This window comes from Toxotes jaculatrix, chromosome 18 (assembly GCF_017976425.1).
Source record: "Toxotes jaculatrix isolate fToxJac2 chromosome 18, fToxJac2.pri, whole genome shotgun sequence".
Lineage (NCBI taxonomy): Eukaryota > Metazoa > Chordata > Actinopteri > Toxotidae > Toxotes > Toxotes jaculatrix.
Window position 1 is genome coordinate 17,652,825 of NC_054411.1, and position 22,419 is coordinate 17,675,243.

The 22,419-nt window shown below is 43.6% G+C and overlaps 2 protein-coding genes across 2 annotated transcripts; one reads left to right on the forward strand and one right to left on the reverse strand.

Annotated features, from left to right (window-relative positions):
- Positions 1–761: 761 nt before the first annotated feature.
- Positions 762–4,879, reverse strand: txn2 (thioredoxin 2). Its single transcript, XM_041063479.1, is given in 5 exon segments — positions 762–1,607; positions 1,609–1,668; positions 1,796–1,919; positions 3,285–3,562; positions 4,855–4,879. Coding segments are annotated over 4 exon segments (618 nt in total). The 5' UTR covers positions 4,855–4,879; the 3' UTR covers positions 762–1,451.
- An 8,781-nt stretch (positions 4,880–13,660) lies between these two features.
- Positions 13,661–21,932, forward strand: si:ch211-106h11.3 (CCN family member 1). Its single transcript, XM_041062014.1, has 5 exons — positions 13,661–13,910; positions 15,637–15,850; positions 16,542–16,982; positions 17,467–17,645; positions 19,337–21,932. Exons 1-5 carry the CDS (start codon positions 13,860–13,862, stop codon positions 19,640–19,642), a joined length of 1,191 nt encoding a protein of 396 aa, XP_040917948.1. The 5' UTR covers positions 13,661–13,859; the 3' UTR covers positions 19,643–21,932.
- The last annotated feature ends 487 nt before the right edge of the window (positions 21,933–22,419 follow it).

The following is a 22,419-nucleotide window of genomic DNA, read 5'->3' on the forward strand; positions in this document are numbered from 1 at the left end:
CTTTTGTCTTATCTAAAAGACTTTTAATTTCCTTGTTTAAAGGTGCTATGCATACTTGCCTTGCCCCAATATTCCTCTGTTAAATATTTACAATGTCCAGTGATAACACAACGGTTTATTACTTTTGCTTTAATTGGGAACCATGGCAACTACCAAACAAGCAGATAGTGCCAAAAGTCAAAATCCACAGCACAGAGGGATCCGTGTTGATATGATGTTTACTGTGTCCAAAGGATGGGGTCACACACCTTTGGACTGGTGAGACACAGGCAGGCGGTGTGAGATGTTACCAAGCAGTTGAAACTGAAAACGGAAGGTCAAATGTGGCTGGGGGGGGGGGTCACAGTCTGTCATGGCTACAGTATATGTCGATCCCAACTCTGACAGAGGAGAGAAAAGGTTTGGTAAGGGATCTTTGGTCAGGTGTGAGACTCAAGACATTATAGAGATTAGAGAGACAGACAGGACAGCGGACAGTGTTGATATAGGGGGGATAACAGAAGGGAGGTAATTTAGAGAGAAGCAATAAATGCAGGGTGGCGTGTAGGCGTTTCAGTTAGACTGATGAGAGGGTTGTGACGGCATGAGTAACAGCTACATGTTCAGATAGAAGGCTGAGAGAGACGAGGGAACATTTAACACTGACGCAAACACACACACACACAAAAACACCAGAACTATTGCATCAGCGTCTTTAGGGACAGTAAAACTCCCTCGTCTCTTTTTCATCCACGGACAAAAACACAAATCAAACACAGAACATCTTTTGACTCCTTTATCACGTCACTTGGTCATGTTACTGGTACATGGAGTTCAGTTCAGTAATAAACTAAATCAAACTCATATTTTGTAAATTCCTGCTTGACTCAGGTTTCACAGTCAGGACCCAAAGACATACACAGAAACACACACACCCACACGCACACACACATACACGCAAAAAGGTCTTCCTTTCTCACATTGTTAGGCATAATGGTGTAAAATGACCATGTGTGGCTTTGTGATGTTAACAAAATGCCACCCTCTTGTGGACAAAAGCAGGAACTACAAGTAACACTGTCAGAAACCTCATTCAGTATTGTCAGGTTTTAAGTTAAGTTTTCTCCTCCATTAAAACTAAATAAATCTTCATCCCTCATGTCATACAGTATAAGTGCATTACAGCGGTGTATTTTCCATTCCACAGACTCTTACAGAAAACTGTCACACACTCACGCTCAGCAGCTCTAGTGGTATGAATAGAGCCGTGGAGCTGTCACACTTTTTTAAAGAGATATGGAACTGCTGCAAAGTGGAGCACAGCGTGATCTAAAAGGTCAATGGAGGCACACACCCAGCCCTAGACAAAAGAAACAAGAGAGACAGAAGCAGTAATGCACAGCTAAAGCAAAGTGTGTCTAGGGATGGGTGTGAGCATCTGAGAGTTTGCCAGCTGGGATTGCGGCAAGGTTTTATTTATTTGTTGATGGTTGCCAAACAGTCTCAAGATGGCGGCTAAGGGCTGCCGACCGTGCCAGAACGGTGGCGAATGGCAGGGCGGGAACAGCTGGTTTATTGTCCAATGATTTTGCTGACAAATGAGTCCAGCTCATCATCATCTTTGATCCCCACAAAATGGTCAACGACGTCACCTCCCCGCATGGCGATTACTGTCGGGACAGCAGACACCTGGAGACAGACAGGCTTATGTCAACACCAATGATTTATGATTTAACAACATCTTGTATCGCAATTAAGTTTTTATTTATTTATTATAGCAAAGATTTATGAAAATTTAATTCACTTTAAGCCTTACCCCATATTCAATAGCCAGGTCGGTGTGATCGTCTATGTCAACCTTTGCCATGGCAACACGGCCTTTCTGTTTTGCAACAGCCTTCTCCAACCTCGGCCCAAGGATCTTACACGGACCACACCACCTAAAGACACCACACAAACAGAACCAGTGTCAAAGTGTTCATTCTTTAAAACACGCTAATACGGAGTACGATCTGTACGAGAAGTTTATGACTGCAAGCTGCTGAGGTTTACAAAGTGCTGGAAGAGTGAAATATCTAAACTGAAGCGTAGCTTATCTATTTATTTACTTATTTTTTACACCAGACATTTTGACCTGTCATAGCAGGAAAAGCCCACATGTTAATAACATTAATGACTGTTCCATTTGGTTCAAGTGTCCCGGTAAGCTGTGACAGTAATCCAGCATATACAAGTGGTTCAGACATATTTTGTCTGCAGCCTAGAAATCCATTTCATTTGAGTATTTTATATGTCTTTTTACTTATTTTCTTGCTCTGTTGCATCCATTCTTTCAGTAAATTTTCATTGTCTATTGGTGTTATCTGTATGAGCCTCATTCTGTAATAACCTGACAGCACAGTAGATCCATAGTTGATATTGAAGCAGCAGCAATCAGGTGATAGATATTGTCCTTTGAAGCAATTTCTTTAATTATTTCTGCACATAGCTGAGACACTGCAGGGACTGTGAGAATTTACCATTTGGTAAATACAGCTTCTCTATACTACTATAACAGGTCAAAGGTCTCCTGTGAAAAAGCCCTATAGCAAAATAACAAAAATAAAAACTGTGATAAAGCTGCTATGTCAGTAATTTCACAGAATCTCGTGACTCAGTGCTTATATATGTAGTGAGGTTAGCATGAGGCAGACATCCTTTAAGGTTGGTACATTTTTTTTATAGTGATATATTTCATCTTTTCGATGCTGATGATTCTGAGTAACATTCATTGGTCTACTGTATGCTGTCACTCAGGTATTTAAATTAAGATTTAGCTGCGCTCATTTTGAATGTATTTTGACTAGGCTAACCCTAACCCTTGTGATAAAAAACACAATACAATTCAAAAATATAAATCTCCATGGCCCTTTTAAGATGTAGCATAATGTTTACAGCCAGTATATCCAGTGGCTGTTGTGTAATCACACATGACTTGAGAGTGGAGTCCTCATGGTGAGGTGTGTACATGCACACACTATATAACACATCTTGTCACTTAAAGAGACAGGGCAGCTGTTAAACAAAGTCCTTTCCAAGGTCGGTGAATGAATACCTGAACTACAGTGGCACATCAGTGTTTGTGCTGACGTTTTAATCATCTCTTACAACATCCTGGATCTCTTGAACATAATTAATTTCTTGAGACCAACCTGCTCCGGCTCTTTGTAGACTCTGATTGTTACAAATGATTAATAGCTTTAGCAGTTTTTGAATAAAATGACAAATCAGACAAATCTCTAACCAGCCCTCCCTGGAGTACTCACTGGGCGTGGAAGTCAACTAGCACGGGCAGCTCACTGTTGATGACCCTCTCTGTGAAGTCCTCGTTGTCCTGAACATTGAAGGAGACCGCCCGACGGGTGATGTGAGGAAGAGAGCGAGGTAGAGTGCGTGAGGGAGAGAGGAAGGAGTCCCGGGCTGTGGTGGATTGCAGCGATGTGGAAAAAGAGGAGGAAGCGATGGCGGCAGTGGATGTTGGGAGGCTGCGGATATCTTTCACAGACAGCGTCCAAATTCTGCGTACTAGCAGCCTGTGGGCCATCTGTGCAAAAGACATAAGATACCAGAACATTAATGTTGATTAGTAGAATTTAATGTGATTTCACGCCAGTTTGACACTGGTCGAGGCAAAAGCAGAATGACATTAGCAGTTTGTAACCACTATAAACCCTGCCTGTACAAAAAAAGAGCTAGAACTAAACCAATTAGTGTTGAGTAAATCAATTCAGTAAATCATTCAATATAACACTTAGGAAAACAAGCATAAATTTCTCCTTATCTACTGTGTTATTTTAAGCACTTTATTATTGTAAATTTATTATCTTAGAAATTTGGACTTTGGACTAAATGATGTCAGTTTGGGCTTTAGACAGTTGTTATGAGCATCATCCATCTATAGACAAAACAATCAATGCAATAATCAGAATGTAGAAGGACTGATAATTAAAATTATAACTGTAACTAACAGGTAATTCATTATCGAATAAATCTGTTGATAATTTTCTTCATTAATTAATGGTTTGGTCTATAAAATGACAGAAAATGAAGAAATACGTCCATCACAATTTGACATAACCCAGGTTGTAGAATTCAAATTCCTTCTTTGGTCATAACTTAACATCCAAACATAACAATATTCACTTCATCCCAACTCAAAACAAAAGCAATCAGCAAATATCCTCAACTGAGAAACCAAGACCAATGACTTTTAGAATTTCTGCTTATAGAAGAAACACACACACACACACACACACACACACACACACACACACACACACACACACAAATGAATATTTGCTTATCGAACTTGTTGTCGATTAACAGCCTGTTGATAGGTTCTGTCCCAACTGAGGTTTTATCACTGCTCGCTAATTTAAATCATTAAGCAGTTACTAGAAGGGACAACGGGGATCAGCAGCTCTCCTCCCAGAGCAGGTTAACAGAGGAAACAATGAAACACCACCATAACATATGATCTTCTGTTACATTTACACTGTAAATATTTTCCTTTCATTAATTAGCTACTGAAGTAAAACTGTCTAATGAGGATAACTTCATTAGCAGACAGTTTCTCTGTGAACACATGTACAGCCATGTTGTTCTGTTACAACACGCTCACACACAGAGATGAAGATATGACTGAGCTTCAGGCGTTTAAAACTTTCCTAACCTAACCAGCATCCCCCTCTTATCCACTCATCCATTCCCCTCCAACTGGTCCGGAGGTGTTTCCCCGCTCTCTCGTGTTTGCTGCCGATCTACCGGCAGCTCGTTTCCTCCATTACCCTCCGTTACGTATGACTTTGCCCTCTTCGTCCTCCTCCTCCTCCTCACCTTACCCGCCGCCACTTCTCGTTTCGAAACGCACAAACACACAAACCGGGCTGTTTCGCCAACACGATCCCAAATCCCACATACAACACAATTAAATTAAAGCGATGCCAAGGATTTTCCGTGTTTACCTTGCCGTTTAGCTAACGTTGATCTTAACCTCGAGGACCAATGAAGTGCTTCCGCTTTGGAGTCTCGGCGGCTTTTCACCGGCTTGTCCGGCTTGAAGTACTGAGAGTGGCGCCACCACCTGGCCATGTCGGGAAGCACACGGCGGTCTGTTTACAGGAGCGGCAGGAATGGGTGAATTTAACCTTTTTAACAATTCATTACTAGAGGAGGATGTATTCAGACCTTTAGTATAAAGTATAAAGCACTTTATGAATAGTGTCTCTCTGTTGTTAGCAACTCTTAAATAAACAACATTCAAAGTTCAAGGAAACGTCTGCTTCACAAGTGATGGGCCATATAAATGTTAAAACACACACTGCTTTATATCAGGTTATAATTTCAGACAATTTCAGTTCATTATCTAATGAGTAGACCTGCATATAGTTGTCTCTTTGGCCTGAGTTTGTTGGGAAGAAAATGTTAAATCACTGTGGAATATACAGCATGAAATAACTGAATTTGTACGGTACAGTGTTCAGGTACGCAGGTAAACAGAACAAAAAAGTGCAGATGTAGTGCTGTGTTCAAATTTTCTCACTGTAGATTACAGAAGCATAGCTAAAAGGTCCATCTAGTGTGTGTGGCACATTGGCCCTGTCTACTATCTGTCTACTAACACCGGCCCTACAATACAATAAGGGCAAAATCATTTTAGATACCAAACAAGCATTAGATGAAGCTTTACTGCACTTCTGATTGTGTTATATGTATGAAAAATGTAAGTAATAAAAGTGATATGTTGTGTGTGGATCCAATTTTTTTCAGTAAATAAATAACATCTCTTGCTGTCATGCTCTGCACTATTAATTCATAATTTATTGGGATGGAATAGCACAGTCGATGGACTGAGCCTTTCATGTCCTAGAGGGCAACAAGATGAAAGAGAGAGAAGGTGGGTGGGTTGTTTGGAACAGAGATGGGTGTCATCCAAGGTTCAGTGAAAAAAGTCAGACTCAAATAGACTGAACAAGACACTGGACAGAGGAGGAACACAGATGAAGTGCTGGTTTAGGGAAATAGTACACGAGAAAGGATTTAAAGCGTAGAGGTAAACCATTTCCAGGACCAGATGAGCTGAATGGTCGGAGGAAAAGCCTTGGTTCTTTGCATCATTTCTACCAAGAGGCACGACAACTTCAAGCATCCTCTTTTAAGAATGAAGAGTCAGACTCCCTCTGTGTTGTTAGGCTGATAGATACCTGTTTTACTCTGTTATCACACCTCTGCGTTTCTTCTTCAGTCATTTTTATTTTTGCTTTTTTATTTTAATTTTTTTTTTAAACTATAAAAGCGAAACTACCTCCATTCAGACATTTCAGTGTTATTTCCTCAGTTCTTCCAGAAGTGAATCTGTAAAGAAGATTTCTTTTGTAACTTCCGTGCAGGACTTTTTAATCACTCTCACTTTGGCCATTTATTCCTACACCAGAGGACATCAGAGTGGCATTTGTGAAGTACATCACGACATATTAGGATGGATAAAAGCCTTCAGAGGAAAGATGGATTTCCAAGACCTTCTTCCACTCTTCGACCTCCTCCGCTGTTTCGCAGCATAGGACCGTCTGGGCTCTCTGCCAGCGTGCCCCCACACCGACGTCTCCGCTCTATATTCTGCAGGTCTAGAGCTGTGATTCCTGCAAACACACGCGGCATTGAAGCTTCAGACGTTCACACTTTTACAGACATATTGACTGGCAACCATGCTCGGACCATTACGTGTCCACTGGGGTGCAATGCTGCACTTTCAGAGGACCTTCAGTCCAGCACAGTGTTGAATGCACTTGAGCCAGTAGTGGATTCAGGTCTACAAAGGAAAGCTGTGTTCAAGTCAGGGGTTTTTGCAGACACATGGTCTCTGATCTCAGTGAGACCTCAGGCACAAAGCGGGCAGCGGGACAGACAGCTGTTTTCTCACCTCTGTCCATCCGCAAGAGCTAATGGCAGAAACACAGGCAGACAGGGCAGATTGGTGACTCCACTTCAGACATCAGAGGATCCTGTGATCAAAGAAAAGCAGCAGGAGAAGAGGAGAAAGAGGAGCTATAAGGTGGACTGCGAGGGGAAACACAAATATGTGGTGCCATCACTCACTGAGAAAGAAGAGAACGCCAAGCTCTGTGAATGGTTACAAAGTCTGGGGATTGCAGATAGCAACACGAAGGACTCCATCAACACAAACAACCAGCAACGGCTATTTGTATCCAGATGCAGGGGGGTGACGAGCCGCAGAGAGCCAGACACAGCGGCAAGCCACAGGAGAGATAGACGCCCCCATTTCCTACCTCCCATCTGTCAGTCGGATTGCCTCCTACATGTGCCCCTCCTGCTTCCTGAAAACTCCCCCCCACCCTCACCCTGCACCTACCCAGACGCCCCCATCTATTCCCTACCTGTACCACCACTGCAGCCACTCACATCGAGGAGGAAGTGAGAGGTAGTCATATAGCCAAAGAAGGGAGACCACTGACTTCCTCGGGTCTCGAGGCTCCCGTTGTGTTTTGACCTGCATTTCTGATTTATGCCTTATGTTCTCACTGGCTCGTGAATGATTTCTTTAAATATTTTAAAAATATTAAGGAAAAATCTGTGTTGCTCTAAGACATTAATCCCATCCCATCTTGATTGTTCCCTTATTGTTTTCTCTGCAATTGCAGTTGGAAAGATTGTGGAGTAGCTAAGTACTTTAGAAAAAAAAAAAGAAAGAAATTCTAATTTGATTTTAAAATACAAATTGACATATTGAGTTTGGTGAACACTACCTGTTGCCAGCGAGTGTGTGAAAAGTAGAAAACAAGTGAACAGAGCAGTCAGCTAAAAGCAATGGATAAACAGGTTTAATAGATTGCTTTAGGTAATGAATGAACAGGCTGTTGAAACATGCAAATTGTGCCACACCAGTCTCAACAGTCTCAACAGTAACAGTTCAGTTGTATGAATAAATCACTGTAATAATATCCACTTTTACATAGTTAAGTAACTTCCAGTTTAAAATCAGTTCAAATGAACACGTTTGGAAAATGATTACTTTAGTTCACTGGATATGATTCTGGTGACAAAAAAAGTGGGAAATACTGTTCTAGAGACGTTCATGGTATTGTGTCCAATCCCTGTATTGATCATGGCGCATGAAATTACTAAAATGCCACTGAGAGAGATGTTTATTCCAGGCTCTTGGTTTGTTTGTTCTTACCTGTTTTTTTAATGCCATGCCCTCATTTCTCCAGGAGAGGGCGATGTCCATTGAACAGACAGGAGGTGCAGGAGCTGTTTATTAGACTGTGGCCGTTGGGGCCTGAACAGAGCCGTGCTCTGTGTCCCTCCTGAGGTGGGATCTGTGTGTCAGGACCAGAACACACAAGCCTCAGTCCTTCTTACCACTCGCCTTGCATACCCCTCCTGCACATGTTTACCCTCAAGCGCAGCCCAAACTGTTTGTGAGTGAGGCTCTTTTTTCAAGGCAGCTCGCCCCCCAACCCTCTTTCCACCAAATAAACATTGCACCGGAAATTGCAGGGATATCTGGGATTTTTGTGGGGTCCCGGTGGAAAGGAGGAGAAGGCTAGAACAAGGGTGCTCTCTGTGACACCTCGGAGGTGAAGGGAGGGCGAAGACACGAGGAGGGAGGGGGCATCCAGAAGGGAGGGCGTGACCTTGCCTTGGGTGGTTTGTTGGGCACCAGCAGTAAGATGCATATTCACTGACGAACAGGTACAGGTGACCCAGTTTCCTTTGACCCCATCAGGAGCATTCAGAGTGCGTGCTAAGGCTGAACTCGCTCGTCACTGAAGGAGTTGACCCGGGCTAAAGGTCAAAAGGTAAATGATACTCTGTGACGCAGAGCAAACTGTACTGCGCCTCTCCAAACAGATAACGACTTCTTAGGATGGTTGTAACTGCTGCACCTGATCACTCTCCTCACGTCTGTTTATTCCCACTCCTTACTTGTTTCCAGGCTGCACAAACCTGCGGTTGGGAATACAGCAGCCATTGATGAAGCTGAGGTTTCATAATAGCCCCTGACAAAGCACACATGAATGGCAAGGTGTGTGTTCTTTGTGTACACAGAACGTTCCCTCCAGCCTTTGTGTGAGAGTTTTGTCCCAACTCACTCCCCATAAACCCAGACGTCTTTATCTGCTAATAACAGCCTGGTGGCATAGCCTATGGAAAAGCACACAGGACAAAGCCTGCTGAACAGAAAATGATTACAGCTGATGACCTTGAACTTATTTGAATTTGTGTGAAATAGTATCCACAGTCATTTTTTAATCTCTTTACATATCCTGTTGTTGGTCTGTCATCTTTTTTAAATCTAATGTCTCCTCTTTCTGTCTGCACCTACCATCGGCCTGTACATAGCGCAGTCTGACTGTCTGTTCCTTACGTACACCATGTCTTCATTATCGTCAATCAGACCACGTGTGACATACATACATGCATGTATATGTATATATTTGTACATATAGAACGGGAACATAATAAAACACAGAGCCATCTACTGTGATTGATGCGCATCATGAATGATAAATATGCAGCCATGTGTCCTGATAAGTCTGAATTTAAGTGTATTGTAATACAGCAGATGCTTACAGGAACATGTTTGGAGGGATACATGTGTATGGATGTAGACACATGTATGGGATGGCACACCTGACAGCTGTGTGTGTGGGTGTGTGTGTGTGTGTCCTCCCTGTCTCCTTTTCCCAGCTCTCGCCTTTTACTGATCTATGTTTCAGTGTTTGGGAAGTCAACAGTAGAGTTCCTGTTCTTGGTTTAAAAATAACTTTAGAACTAAAATTCCTCACCCCCCCCTCCTCTCATCCTTTCTTACTGGCACTCTCCTAACCTCTCTCTTTGCTTGTTTTTCTTTCCCCTTTCTTCTGTTTTGGAACAGGCTGTGCACTCTGCATGGTTTTTTTTCAGTCACCCAGTCTTTGTCCCCTCTGCACGCATACACACACACACACACACACACACACACACACACACACACACACACACACACACACACACACACACACACACACACACACACACACACACACACACACACACACACACACACACACACACACAATACACACAAAAACAATCTGTTTAATCATGTACCACAACCCAAACCTTATGTTGCACATTCTGCAACTTCTTATGTACACATCAATATATCCCAGATACAGAAGCAGAAATGTTGTCCTCTGAGCATGGCAAGAGTGAAAACTGTCTTTTGTATGTAATTATTCTTGTAACTATTAAGCATATTGCAAAGAAAGGCTGTAATAAAGTATAAATTTAGGATGAGAAAAGTTCTATTACAGTCTAATTCTAATACAGTCCCTCACAATGTGTTTATTGAACAAAGACACCTGTTGCCTTGCTTCTAAGTGTTTCTGTGGTGAACAGAGGAGGAAGCGTCAGGCAGTTACATAGCTTTGACATGATAAAACTTCAAAGCTGAGGATTTTTTTAAAAGATTTTTGTTGGATTTCCATATGCAACTTTTATTTCCTCAAATTACATAACTCTCCAGCATATAAAAAACTGACTCAGTGGCTGTACCTTGAACGGATGAGATCTTAAATCCTGGATCAAATCTGCCTGAAAATTTACAGCTGCTTGTGTACATATTCATGTTTATGTGTGTATTTGTAGGCTGTAACATATAAAGAGTGGGAGCTGTGGCAGCAGGTGTGGGACAAGCTCTCCTAAACAAACACTCCACACCTGTCTTCCTCTCCACATTCATTCCCCTCATGTATAAACACACTCTTTCTCACAGACACACAAAGCTTTCCTTATGGTGAAACGACCACTTTTCAACTTGACTCACAATGTTGTGATGTTTGTGGCAAAGAATCAGAAAAGAAAAGCAAGCTGCTTTTGTTGCACTGACCTCACAGACCTACCCTGGTCTATCTACGTTCTTCTTTTCTCACTGCCTTATATTACCCTGGCTCCATGCATAAGCCTTGCACCTCTCTCTCTCTCTCTCTCTCTCTCTCTCTCTCTCTCCCTAAACCACAGTCGGTCTGTCTTTTATATCCACTGACTTGTTTTTGAAGGTTTGATCTGTTTCTCACCTGCCATTGCGCGCCTTTTCCCCCCGTTACCCTCCCCCTCCTCCTGCACCTCCAACCATTCCTTTGACTTTTTAATAGTAGTGATGAGGAGGTTTTCCAGTGAACTCTTAAAGCAGACTTGTGTCATTTTAACCATTACGAGCTGACGTTCGCTGTCAGCTCAGAATGTAAAGGTCGCCGTACAGGGCAAGTTCCCAGTGGCAGTGTCTAGTATCTCTGAGAGCTAATGAATGCCTCTACTTTGGTGTGTTGGAAATTCTGCATGTTTGTTTATTATGTCTAGGATGGAAGCCACCGAGACCAAAGTTGGAAAGGACACATTCTTTGATGAGTCAATGGAACTTAAATGTGAAAACAACAAAAACATAATCCTCCCTCTGCAGTGTGTGTGTGTGTGTTGTTAGGGTGGGAGCGCACACACACACACACACACACACACACACACACACACACACACACACACACACACACACACACACACACACACACACACACACACACACACACACAAGCTTCAGCGAACCCAGTGGTTTTTCTCCCTTCGTTTTCTCTAGACGTGTTGGGCTTGTTTACACGGGGCTTGTTACATCACCTCCGCACACTGACAGAGAGAGATGGATTGTGTGGGAAGAGGATGGAGGTTTGGTAAATACATAATTTTGCTCTCTGTGTAGGCCTCTATGCGTGTGCGTGTCTCTGTGTGTGTGAGGACATACTGTATATAAACATATGATGGTGTGTATGGGCTCTTCTGTGTCTGCGTTAAGTGCTTGTGGAGTGAGAGGCTGATATGCAAATGTGAGTGTGCTTGCAATGGGGATGCATGCAGGTAAATATACTGTGGTTTATATTTCTTACGCTACAGTTCAGAGGGAAATATTGTGCTTTTTCCATCACCAGTACCAGTACCTTTCACATTAAGACTTTACATAAAATGAAACATGATAAGTTAATATAATGCAGTACATTGTTAGAGATTAAACCAGTGGCTCACAACCTTTTCGGCTTGTGACCCCTTACCAAAAAGCAGTGTCTATTTGGGGGCCCTTGTCACATTTCATATGCTTATGTGTTATTAGCAGCTTCACCAAAGAGAGATTTTGCCTTTAAACTTCAGAGGTGTCAATAATGCCATCAACAAGCCAGTAAGTGATGACTCTTCCCTATTTGTGCTTCTGCTAAACTACATTTTAGCACTGACCATTTTACTATCATTGCAACTGGTGGTTATCAAAAGCGACATAATCCTGCTTTAAGAACATTTTTCTGATAAAAACGTTTAAACTTTCACTTGACACAAATTTTGAAGGAAGGACTTTAAGTCCCGTCCTCTACTGCTGCAACACCTTAATTTCCCCTCTGGGGATCCACAAAGACTTATCTTTACTTCAGTAAAGGATGTAAGTTCGCCTACCGAGCACACCACTCTAAATACAACCATTTGGTTAAGTGCAGGGGATGATTTGCAGAGGATGGAGGGGGATGCTATCTTCCTTGTTGGCACAAATGACTGCACGCATCCCTCTGCTTAATGATACATTTTAGGGAAACTGCAAGGGAAAACAACAATTTAGCCACCCACAGTCCCTCTCACTGAATTTACACCGTTAGGCCACTGGATGTTACTGTATCACTGGTGAATGGTTTCATGTAACGTTTGAGAGTGCACATGTGGAAAAGGTATGACTGTGTATCAGTGTGTGTGTGTGTGTGTGTGTTAGGCACCAGCTCGGGTACTGAGATGGCAGGTTTCCTGTGTGCATGTCTGCGGGGATGACAAGAAGATTATCCAGGTGGTTCTCACCTCCGCTCTGCACTCTTCAATGAAAACCTTAAGCCAAAAAATAAATTCTTGTGTGTTTACATGCCGTTTGTGTGCGTGTGTGTGTGTGTAGGGAGAGTGTGGTGGCCTGGGAACCTCTGAGTAGTTAAAAGGGATGTGGGGGCTAACGACAGGATACGGAAGGAGGAAAAGAGAGTGATGAATTGCACAGGAGATTATCATAATCATTTTCAACATCACTATCACTCAATCATGTAGTTATGGCTGACTCTGCTCTCCTTGTACATGAGCTTTATCTGTCCAGCTCTTGTCTCAAAGTATTTTTATAAAGTAGGGGAAGGAAATTCCTAGCTGTTTTCCATGGCTGCCCCCAGTATTAATGTAGCACAGACGAGCAGCTGAGTATATTTATTTTATTTTTCACAAAGCAGCAGCCGGACAGAGGCATGCGTGTGAAAAGAACTTTAAAGCATCAAAAATATTATTTTCGCTCAAACATAAATAAAATAAACACCCAAAAGCCAGGTCCTCTTTGGAATGTAGTAATTCTGAATTTTTATGAATGACTGCATTCATGCTTGGCCACGCCCCCCGCCCCCCCTCCAAACCTCAGCCATCCGTGTTGGAGCTCCAAGCCCCGCCCCCCTCCGTCCCTGTTGAGACACCTTGGCCGCGCGCCTGCATCCTAATTGGTTAAAGGAGGTCTGGAGTGGGCGTGGCTGCCATAAAAAGCACGGGGTTGATATAAAAAGATGGCTCAAACTTTGATCGATGAGAATTTACAAATGATGGAGGACATTTGAGGATCGTCGTGCAAGTCGGATTTAACCTTTATGGACAAAAGCTGTTGTTTCTGAGCCGGTGGAGGATTTATTTTTTTTTTCTCTGTTATAAATTGTTGTTGTTTTTTTAATTTTTGTTTTAATTTTTTTGTTGTTGTACCATTCTCTCTTCGTCTGTGTGAATGAGCTGACAGCATGGGGATACTGCTATTATTTGCTGTCTTGCAAGTGGCGGCAGTCGGTTTGGTAAGTGTGAAGTTTACTCTCTGTCACTATTGTGCTGCACGTAAACACTGAGGAATAAAGTCTCACGTGCCTGCACTGCAACAGCGGCTCCAGCGGATTTGAGCCTCTGTCGTCTGGTTACATTCCCATACAACCTAATCTTAGTTAGTACTGCATGACAAAATAAATGGTCTAATGAAATCCTTACTCACTATTCAGGTCCTCAGCAGCAGCTATTGACGGTCTCCGTCCATTACTCAGTGCGCAGAACCGACCGGTTTCCAGAGTGTGGTTTGTGGACCCCTGGAAGTCCCATGGGATATGTGGACTACCAGGGCTCCACAAACCCCATAGGTGTTTCAGGAGGGGTCTAGCAAATGATCATAACGCTCCGTATTTCCACTGGCAGAGGAAGTATTCATGCCCTGTACTTTAGAAATACTGCGATATTAAAATACTATGTTACAAGTCCTGCATTGAAAATGTGATTTTAGTAAAAGTACATGCGTATTATTAAGTATAAGTACTCATAGTGCAGTGAAATGGCCACTGTGAGTGTTATATTATCATATATATGGTTATACCATATATATACCACGTATATATATATACCATATATATGGTTTCTTATTACTGATGTATTTAACAACTGTAGTTGGGCACGTTGGATTTGGTTTCAGGCATTTTATACTGTTTATACTGTTGAATCTATAACAGTGAATCATGTTTTATAAGCTCACCATATGTTTTGGAGTGTACAAATAAAGTAGCAAGTCCTTCAGATTTATACGTCAGTACAGTAAATGAACTTAAATGCAGTTCAGTTTCAACAGAAATAATATCTAAAGGCGCCAACCTGGAACACATTTGTGTCTCTCAAGGGTCTTTGTGAGAGTTTATTGGTACGCAGGCTTCGATCACACTGTAGGTCTAAAATTACACGACAGTAATATACTCAACAGTTACATCAGTGGAGATGAAAATACACTAAATGTTCATATGAACTCAGTGAACTATAAATGTTCCTGTAAATATTTACAGGAATATTGTGTGACTTGGGGACGTTTCAAGTACCAGGTTACACTCAAACATGGTGCTAAAAATGGAAAGTTATTGTCACTGCATTGTGCGATGTCATATCCAGCCTTCATACCAGCCCAAGGCCCTCAGCAGTCATCGACACCAGTGAGGGGGCACAACTCCCTGTTTTGTTTTGTTTTTTTTTTCCACAGTGGCACACCAAGGCGTGGCCGGGGTTTAGAGAGTGGCAGAGTCAGGAAGGGATCACTTTGGGTGATCCGACTGTGGACAGTCAGACTGGCAGCTCCCTCAGATCTCAGTATCTGCTGGGAGCTGGTGGACAGACTCTGGTGTGTGTGTGTGTGAGTGGAGAGAGGGGGTGAGAAACAAAAGATGTAGGAGCAGGGAGGTGGGGAGTTTTTGGGTCAGAGAAGGTCCCTTTCATCCCCGGTTGCCCGGCGAATGCCAAGCGGAAGGCGACGGAGGGTTACAGATATCCCTGTGGGGCTTGGGACAGTGCTGGGTATTCAGCTGATGTTTAAGCCACACACACACTTCACAGGAATTTCTGTGATGTGTAACTTGAGTCAAACTATTGTCCTGCTTAGTTCCAGTGTGACTCCTCCTTACAGGGATATTTGACTTTATGAAGTTTTTTTCTTTTTCAGCAGTCAGGTCAGTCACAGTCACTCAAAGCCATGACTGTACTGTATGTCTCCCCCTGTAGGTCACTGCAGGCTGCCCAGTGGTTTGTGAGTGTCCGGCAGGGCCCCCGTCCTGCCCCCCAGGGGTGAGCTCAGTCCCGGACGGCTGCGGCTGCTGCAAGGTGTGTGCTGCCCAACTCAACCAGGACTGCCACGAAGGACGGCCCTGTGACCACCATAAAGGCCTGGAGTGCAACTATGGCAACGATGTGGGCCGTACCCATGGCATCTGCAGGGGTACGTACAACAAAGGTGGCAGGAAGGCTAAATCAGAGAGGGGTGGGGTTAATGAGTTTTTGGGTTTAGATTGGGCACAGAGTTTGGGGTTTAGCTCGGGGTTGAGTGAGGGAATGTGTAACTTCAGGGTGGGGAATCTGGCTTCCGAGCCAAGCAGCTGGAGTTTCTCTTTGATAGGGCTTGAGGTTTGAAGCCCGTGCCACGTTTCGAAAACAGAGCACCTTCATGAGCTGCGACTGAAACCTGGCCAAGTCCAGGATTTATATAAGTAGTTCAGTGTGTACACAAACAGCCCCATGAAACACACAAACACATACACACAGTGGTATTTTTATATGTGTGTTTATTTGGGGGTGTTTCTATATAAAGGGGGGTATCCGGGGTGTTGTATGGGGAGTTCCACTGAGGGAGCGAAGGGGAAGGACATTGTAAACAAGTCAAAATTCCTCTGGTCTAAGAATAGAGCTTGCTTCATAAATCTGGAGATAGTGTGTCTCTCCCTCTCTCTTCTTATCTACGTTCTGTTCATATTAAAGATGCATTTCCATATGAGCCTCTTCCTGCTTGTTATTTCTTCCTGTGTCATAAGTTTTCATGAGCCACAGATTTTTCTTTGGATCAAGAATATTGGATTTTTTCAGACTATGATCTTGTTCTTGACCATCTTGTGTGTCTTCTTCCTTCCCCTCAGCAAAGGCAGAGGGCCGCTCCTGCGAATACAACGGGCGTATTTATCAAAATGGGGAGAATTTCCGCGCTGGTTGCAAGCACCAGTGCACCTGCATCGATGGAGCAGTGGGCTGTGTGCCCCTTTGCCCCAGCCATGTGCCCCTGGCATCCCCTTCCTGTCCTGCCCCACAGCTGGTCAAGGTGCCAGGCCAGTGCTGCCTCAGCATCGACTGCCACAAGGGAACCACTGTCGTGCCCCCAGCGCACCGTCGTCCGCAACCTCCGGCTTACCCGCCTTACCCCTTCATTCCCTACCCGGCCTACCCGTACCCCAAGCCCTATCCAAAACCTTACCGGAAGCTGTACCCCTACAAACCCAAAAAGGAGAAGGACACCATGGGCAACGAGCTGGTGGACCTGGGGCGCAAGTGGGACAAGCCACGTGGAAACAAGCACCTGGCGGGTAAGAGAGGGTGCCGCCATGTCGCCTCAGAGTGCCTTCCGTTTCCTCTACGCAGTAAAGCATCATGTTTATGTTTTAACCATTTTAGCCTCCTGACGCACAAATGGCCTCACTGTGAGCCTTCCCCTCTGCATCTGTATGTGTGTGTGTGTGTCAGCATTTATGTGAGGCTTGTTTTCCACTGGCTCCTTGCACACCAGAGGTGCTCTCTCTCTCTCTCTCTCTCACACTGCCCTCACACAGCACATACCTCTGTCACCCAGCTTTCCCCTCTCTGTAATCACCCTCTCTATGCGTCAGTGTTGCCTGTGAATGAGGCTAGTGTGCTTTGCATCTCTGTACCTCTCCTTTTCCCTCTCTCTCCCAGTGGCCCTTTCCCCCCCAAGTTTTACTTTTGCTGATGCTGCTGCTCTTTCTCTGACTCCATATTTTGCATTGTCCGTTGTCGTTCTCCCTCACACACCCTCTCTTTCATCTCTCCTAGCCTGGAGGCAGGTGGGAGATCAGTGTGTGGTTCAGACTACTTCTTGGTCTCAGTGTTCGCGGAGCTGCGGGATGGGCGTTTCCTCTCGTGTTACCAATGACAATGCCCGCTGTAAGCTGATCAAGGAGACGCGCCTGTGCAACATTCGGCCATGCAGCTCCATGTCTATCCCTGTCAAGGTGAGGAATGTGTTTGGAGCTTTTAAGATTCTTATAAAGAGATAGATTACAGTGTTTCCTCTAATGGCCCGCAACTATGCAGTCCAGCCACCATGCTAAATGGATTCAGGAAAGGATGTCTCTCAAGGGGTCAGATTGGTATTAATATCATGGCATGTATACAGCCCCCACCCCTGAATCCCTCTGTAGCTGGGGTCTTTTCTGGTTCATTCTGTCTATTCACGGTTCTGTTGCTGTGTGATTTAGACCCGGTTTTCCCCGTGTAGCTTCATGTCTGTCCCACTGTCAATTAGAGTATTTTAAAGCTTAAACTCTGGTTTAGAGACAGAAGATTGATACTACTCTCATGTCTAACACAAAATATGAATACACAGCCAGGCATTTGACATTTTGGCCTTTTATCTGGTTATGTGCCGAACCACATCTTGGCAAGGAGTAACTGCCTGTAGTCTCTTGCTGTTGCCTGGACAACCAAAGTAGTAGTCAAGTAGTCTGGCACAAGACTGTTGTTTTATCACTTGGCCTCTTTTTATTTGTCTGATACAGTTCAAAACGCAATACTTGCCAAAAAGACACAAAAAATTGTACTTAACTTCACTGTCAACTTGTTTCCAAGTTTTCATTTTAAATAGCTGAAAATTGCTGCAGCTCACTTTTCTAAATAACACCACAAAAATTTGTTTTGCTGAGGCGTAAATGCCAGAACATTTCAGAGACAGAGGACAAACTCTCCCCTCATCTGTCTGCGGGGGTTTGGGCTTGGAGCTCTCCCACACTGATCCTCTGCGACACTGTGGCTGTCAGCTGCACTCACTGGCTCTGTGCTATGTGATTTAAAGAACACTCAATTCGCCCACTCCGTTGCTCTCTCACATTACATACACAACACCCTCAGAAACATTCTGCCTCCCGCCATCAGCCACTCATGAGGCTGATGGGTTGTTGTGCACCTGTTCCACCATGCTCTCCCAATGTTTGCAGAGCTGCTGTGGGTGTTAATGTGCATCAGTGTCAATCCTTAACTATTGTTGGCATGCTCGTCTCTCCGGCACTCAACTGTTGTTCTGACCTTTATTTTGTTTCTCCCTGTCCCTGTACTTAACGGCATTAACTTCGATTTTCATGTCTCAGAGTTTGAGTAATGAGTTATTTCACGTTGCTGTGCAGCATGGCAGTTCTGATTCCAAGCAAATGGTGATGGGATCCTTAAAAGCTCTCACTGGAGAGCAACGTTCAACCTGCTCCACATTTCTGTGGACTGTAGCATAGCAGCTGTGCCTCGTGTGCCAAAGAAAAGAGAGACACGCAAGCAGCGTGGCTCTAGGGTTGGCAATAGTGGTCACTCGGTCTGTCAACCACAGAGACATATCTCAGCTATTGAATGGGTTGCCATGAAATTTTGTAATGCCATTTATGGTTCCCAGAGGAGCGCCACTATGGGGCTGACATTTGTAGTACTGAGTGAAATGTACCGACAAGTATTGGATGAACTGCCTTGGAATTTGGTACGAGCATTCATGTGCCAATCGCTAAACTATGGAGGTGAACATGGTAGATTATACCTGCTAAACTGATGTTTAACACATTAACTGTCACTGTGAGCATGTTAGCATGTTGACATTAGCTTTTATCGCCTCTCTTCTCACTGAAACATTGATTTCACTCTTTCTCTCTTCTTTCTCCCTCCACAGAGAGGAAGGAAGTGCTCTCGTACCCATAAGGCCCCTGAGCCACACCGTCTGTCCTACGCTGGCTGCAGGAGCACTCGCCTGTACAGGCCCAACTACTGTGGTGTATGCAAGGATGGCCGTTGCTGCTCGCCTCGTCGCACACGTACTGCCAGCGTGACCTTTGCCTGCCCTGATGGCGAACGCTTCAACAGGTCTGTGATGTTCATCCAGTCCTGCAAGTGCAGCGATGAGTGCAACCATCTGAACGAGGCCGCCATGCCTCCACAGCGATGGCTCTACGGAGACACACATAAATTCATCGACTAGCGGTGTTATCCCCCCAACCTACATTCCTTCACAAAAAAAGACTTTAACTCCCCCCATAGAATAGAATAGCTGTCCTTAGTGTATCTTTGAGTAGACGCAAGAAAGGTGCACAGGTGCACACATCAAAACATCTTTTCTGGAAAATTGGGAATGGGGAGAAGAAGAATAAATCAGACGGGCGCATCTCCAACTTGGAAACAGCAAAACGACCAGCCCCTGTTTTAGTGTAGATTAAAAGTAGTTTCTGGCCTTGACAGAAAGTACTTCAGACTGTGACAAAATCTTTGTGGAAACATGGATGCAATCAGCTGCCATGCACCAAATGTCCTCTGAACTCTGAGTTTGTCTGACGTTTGTTGGGGACAATAGAGCAAGAGCTGACACTTATACATATAATTGTTGGTGGTGTGGATTCACATCACAGATAATGAGCAACAGATCAGACTAGCTAAAAGAAAGCTGGTCTGCCAGCGCTTTGGAGCCAAATATAAAACCAGCTGGAATCCTATGTCCAAAATTTGAGAATTGATAAACCAAATGAAGACTCGCAGAGAAGACTTAACAGGAAAGGCCGGGACAATGATGGCAAAAGATGGAGGAGCATCTCAGATGTTCTGACGGAAGCGTGGCTTGTGTCTTTTTATGGTATTTATTCACTGGTATTTATTGTTGAGACAGACATGATGACACGGCAGCCTGCCACCAAGGAAGGCAGTGCTGCTATGTTTGGAGCATCAGTGCAGCTGAACAGGGATCTGAGAGGGACAAAACAGCTGAGAGCTGTCAGCCATGAGAGGGAGAGGAGGACTCCCACAGATCCGGGGCTTGACCCCGAGGGTCACATCAGAGGTCACAGCGGTCAGAAAACCATATCTAATGATGGATGATGAATGGTACAGGAGAAGAGGAGGTATGTACTGGAAAAAGACGGAGTTCTACCTGATGGCTTAAGGCTTTGTACGCATTAGTGGGGAATATGTCAAAGGTTGTTTACACAACTGGACTCATCCCCTGCCTTGCCTCTGCAAGAGACAGAGACATTTAGCAAGTACCAGAAGAACAAGCCTAGGATTCTGGCGTCAAGAAGTCGACCGCCTAATTCTGTGCAAATTACAATCCTGACTCTGAGGGGCAGTGGGAGAAAATCAGCAACTCTCTGGTTTGCTGTAAAAATAAAATTTGAAAACTGCGTGTACTGAGCTAAACATGTAATTTGTGACTAGCGGGTGGAACTGCTCTGGTGCCCGATCTGGCCTGTAATTGAGCAACAAGCCAACTCACTGAAACAAAACAATAACTCACACGCCTTCGTGTTTAAGTGGTGTCCGTTTCTGAGAAATGCTGTTGAAGGCTGTGCTGTCAGTTGACGTCACTGTCAGAGACAGAGAGGAGCTCTATGGCCGTGCAGAGGACGGGGCCAGAGCTGCTAGACGTCAATAAGAACCTCTGAAGACTCGACAGAGAGAGAGGGACTCTGTTTTATTCTGTAAGTCTTGTAACTGAGACCCTTTTTTTTAATGACTGAAAAACCCAAACAACTTCCTTAACTGGTGGTTGGGTTAAAGTTCACGCACCTTACAACAGCCCTGATTCATGACCTAATCTTTTTTGGCCCATCTTGAGCAACTGTAATGCAGAGAGATTCAGAGGTAATTTCAGAAGTTTTACTGCATACCTTTTCAAATGGTGATTCTAAATCATTTCAAGCATTGTTTTTTTTTCTGTTGTGCCATAAGATAGTGGCTTAGACATTTTTGCAGTTTTCTGTGAAACTGGAAGAAACAGTATTTGCATTTTCTACCATCTCTTGGCTACAATAGGCTTTCTTAGTTAAGAGACTGCTGCCTCTAATACAACCTTGTTATGGGGTTTTTATCCTTACAGGTGATTAAAAAATGTGTTTGCCGTTGCTATTTGCCTATGTAGATGCTGTGGTTTTGGTACTGTATGTCTAGTTTTGTTAAAGGACACTATAGAGCAGCTATGTACAGATGCATTGTGTTACCTTCTTTGTAGTTCTATCTGCTGTATAAGGGCCAATCCTTCTACGAATTATACTGAAGTAGTCCATGTATAGTTTAGCATTGAATGAAGCAGGGTTCAGATCCTTTGAGCATTAAGTGCCAATTTAAAAGCATGATGATTGTATGTGTACTAGTGAACATTAACACCATCTGTAATAATGAAGTCATGCTTTTTAAGATTATGTATTAAAAAAAAAAACAACTCAAGAGGCAAAACACAATTTACCACGTTCCTCACAAATTTGTCTCTTCTGGTTAATTTACACACATTTGAATCATCATTCTGCATTTTTTTTGAATAAAGAAATTTTCAAATCAGCAAATTATGATTTTCCTATCAAGTAGATAAAAATAATACTCAACAAGAGTCTACAGCCATGCTAACAGCACTGAAGCTGTACTGTACAACAGCGCTTTGAGCTAAATGCTAACATGCTCACAATGTCTGTTTGTGAGATATAATGTTCAAGATTGCCATCAATTCGGTTCAGCTTGTTAGCATGCTAGCATTTGCTCATTAGCACAAAATACAAAGTTCAGCTGAGGCTGATGGGAATATCATTAACTTGCAGGTATTAGGTCATAAATCAGTATAAGACAAATTTCGGACCTCAAGGTCAGACAATTACCAAAGTCAGCTGGACCAATTCATCCATGAACTGTTGATATTATTTCAATTTGGATCAACACAGAGGACCAACCAGCAGCCATTCCTACTGCCATGTTTAAATCATTGAATGCCAAACCATTATC

Coding starts and splice junctions, on each gene's coding strand:
- si:ch211-106h11.3 (XM_041062014.1), top strand. CDS start 13,860: ATGGGGATACTGCTATTATTTGCTGTCTTGCAAGTGGCGGCAGTCGGT. Junction 13,911..15,636: donor AAGTGGCGGCAGTCGGTTTG/GTAAGTGTGAAG, acceptor CTCCCCCTGTAG/GTCACTGCAGGCTGCCCAGT. Junction 17,646..19,336: donor CCATGTCTATCCCTGTCAAG/GTGAGGAATGTG, acceptor CTCCCTCCACAG/AGAGGAAGGAAGTGCTCTCG.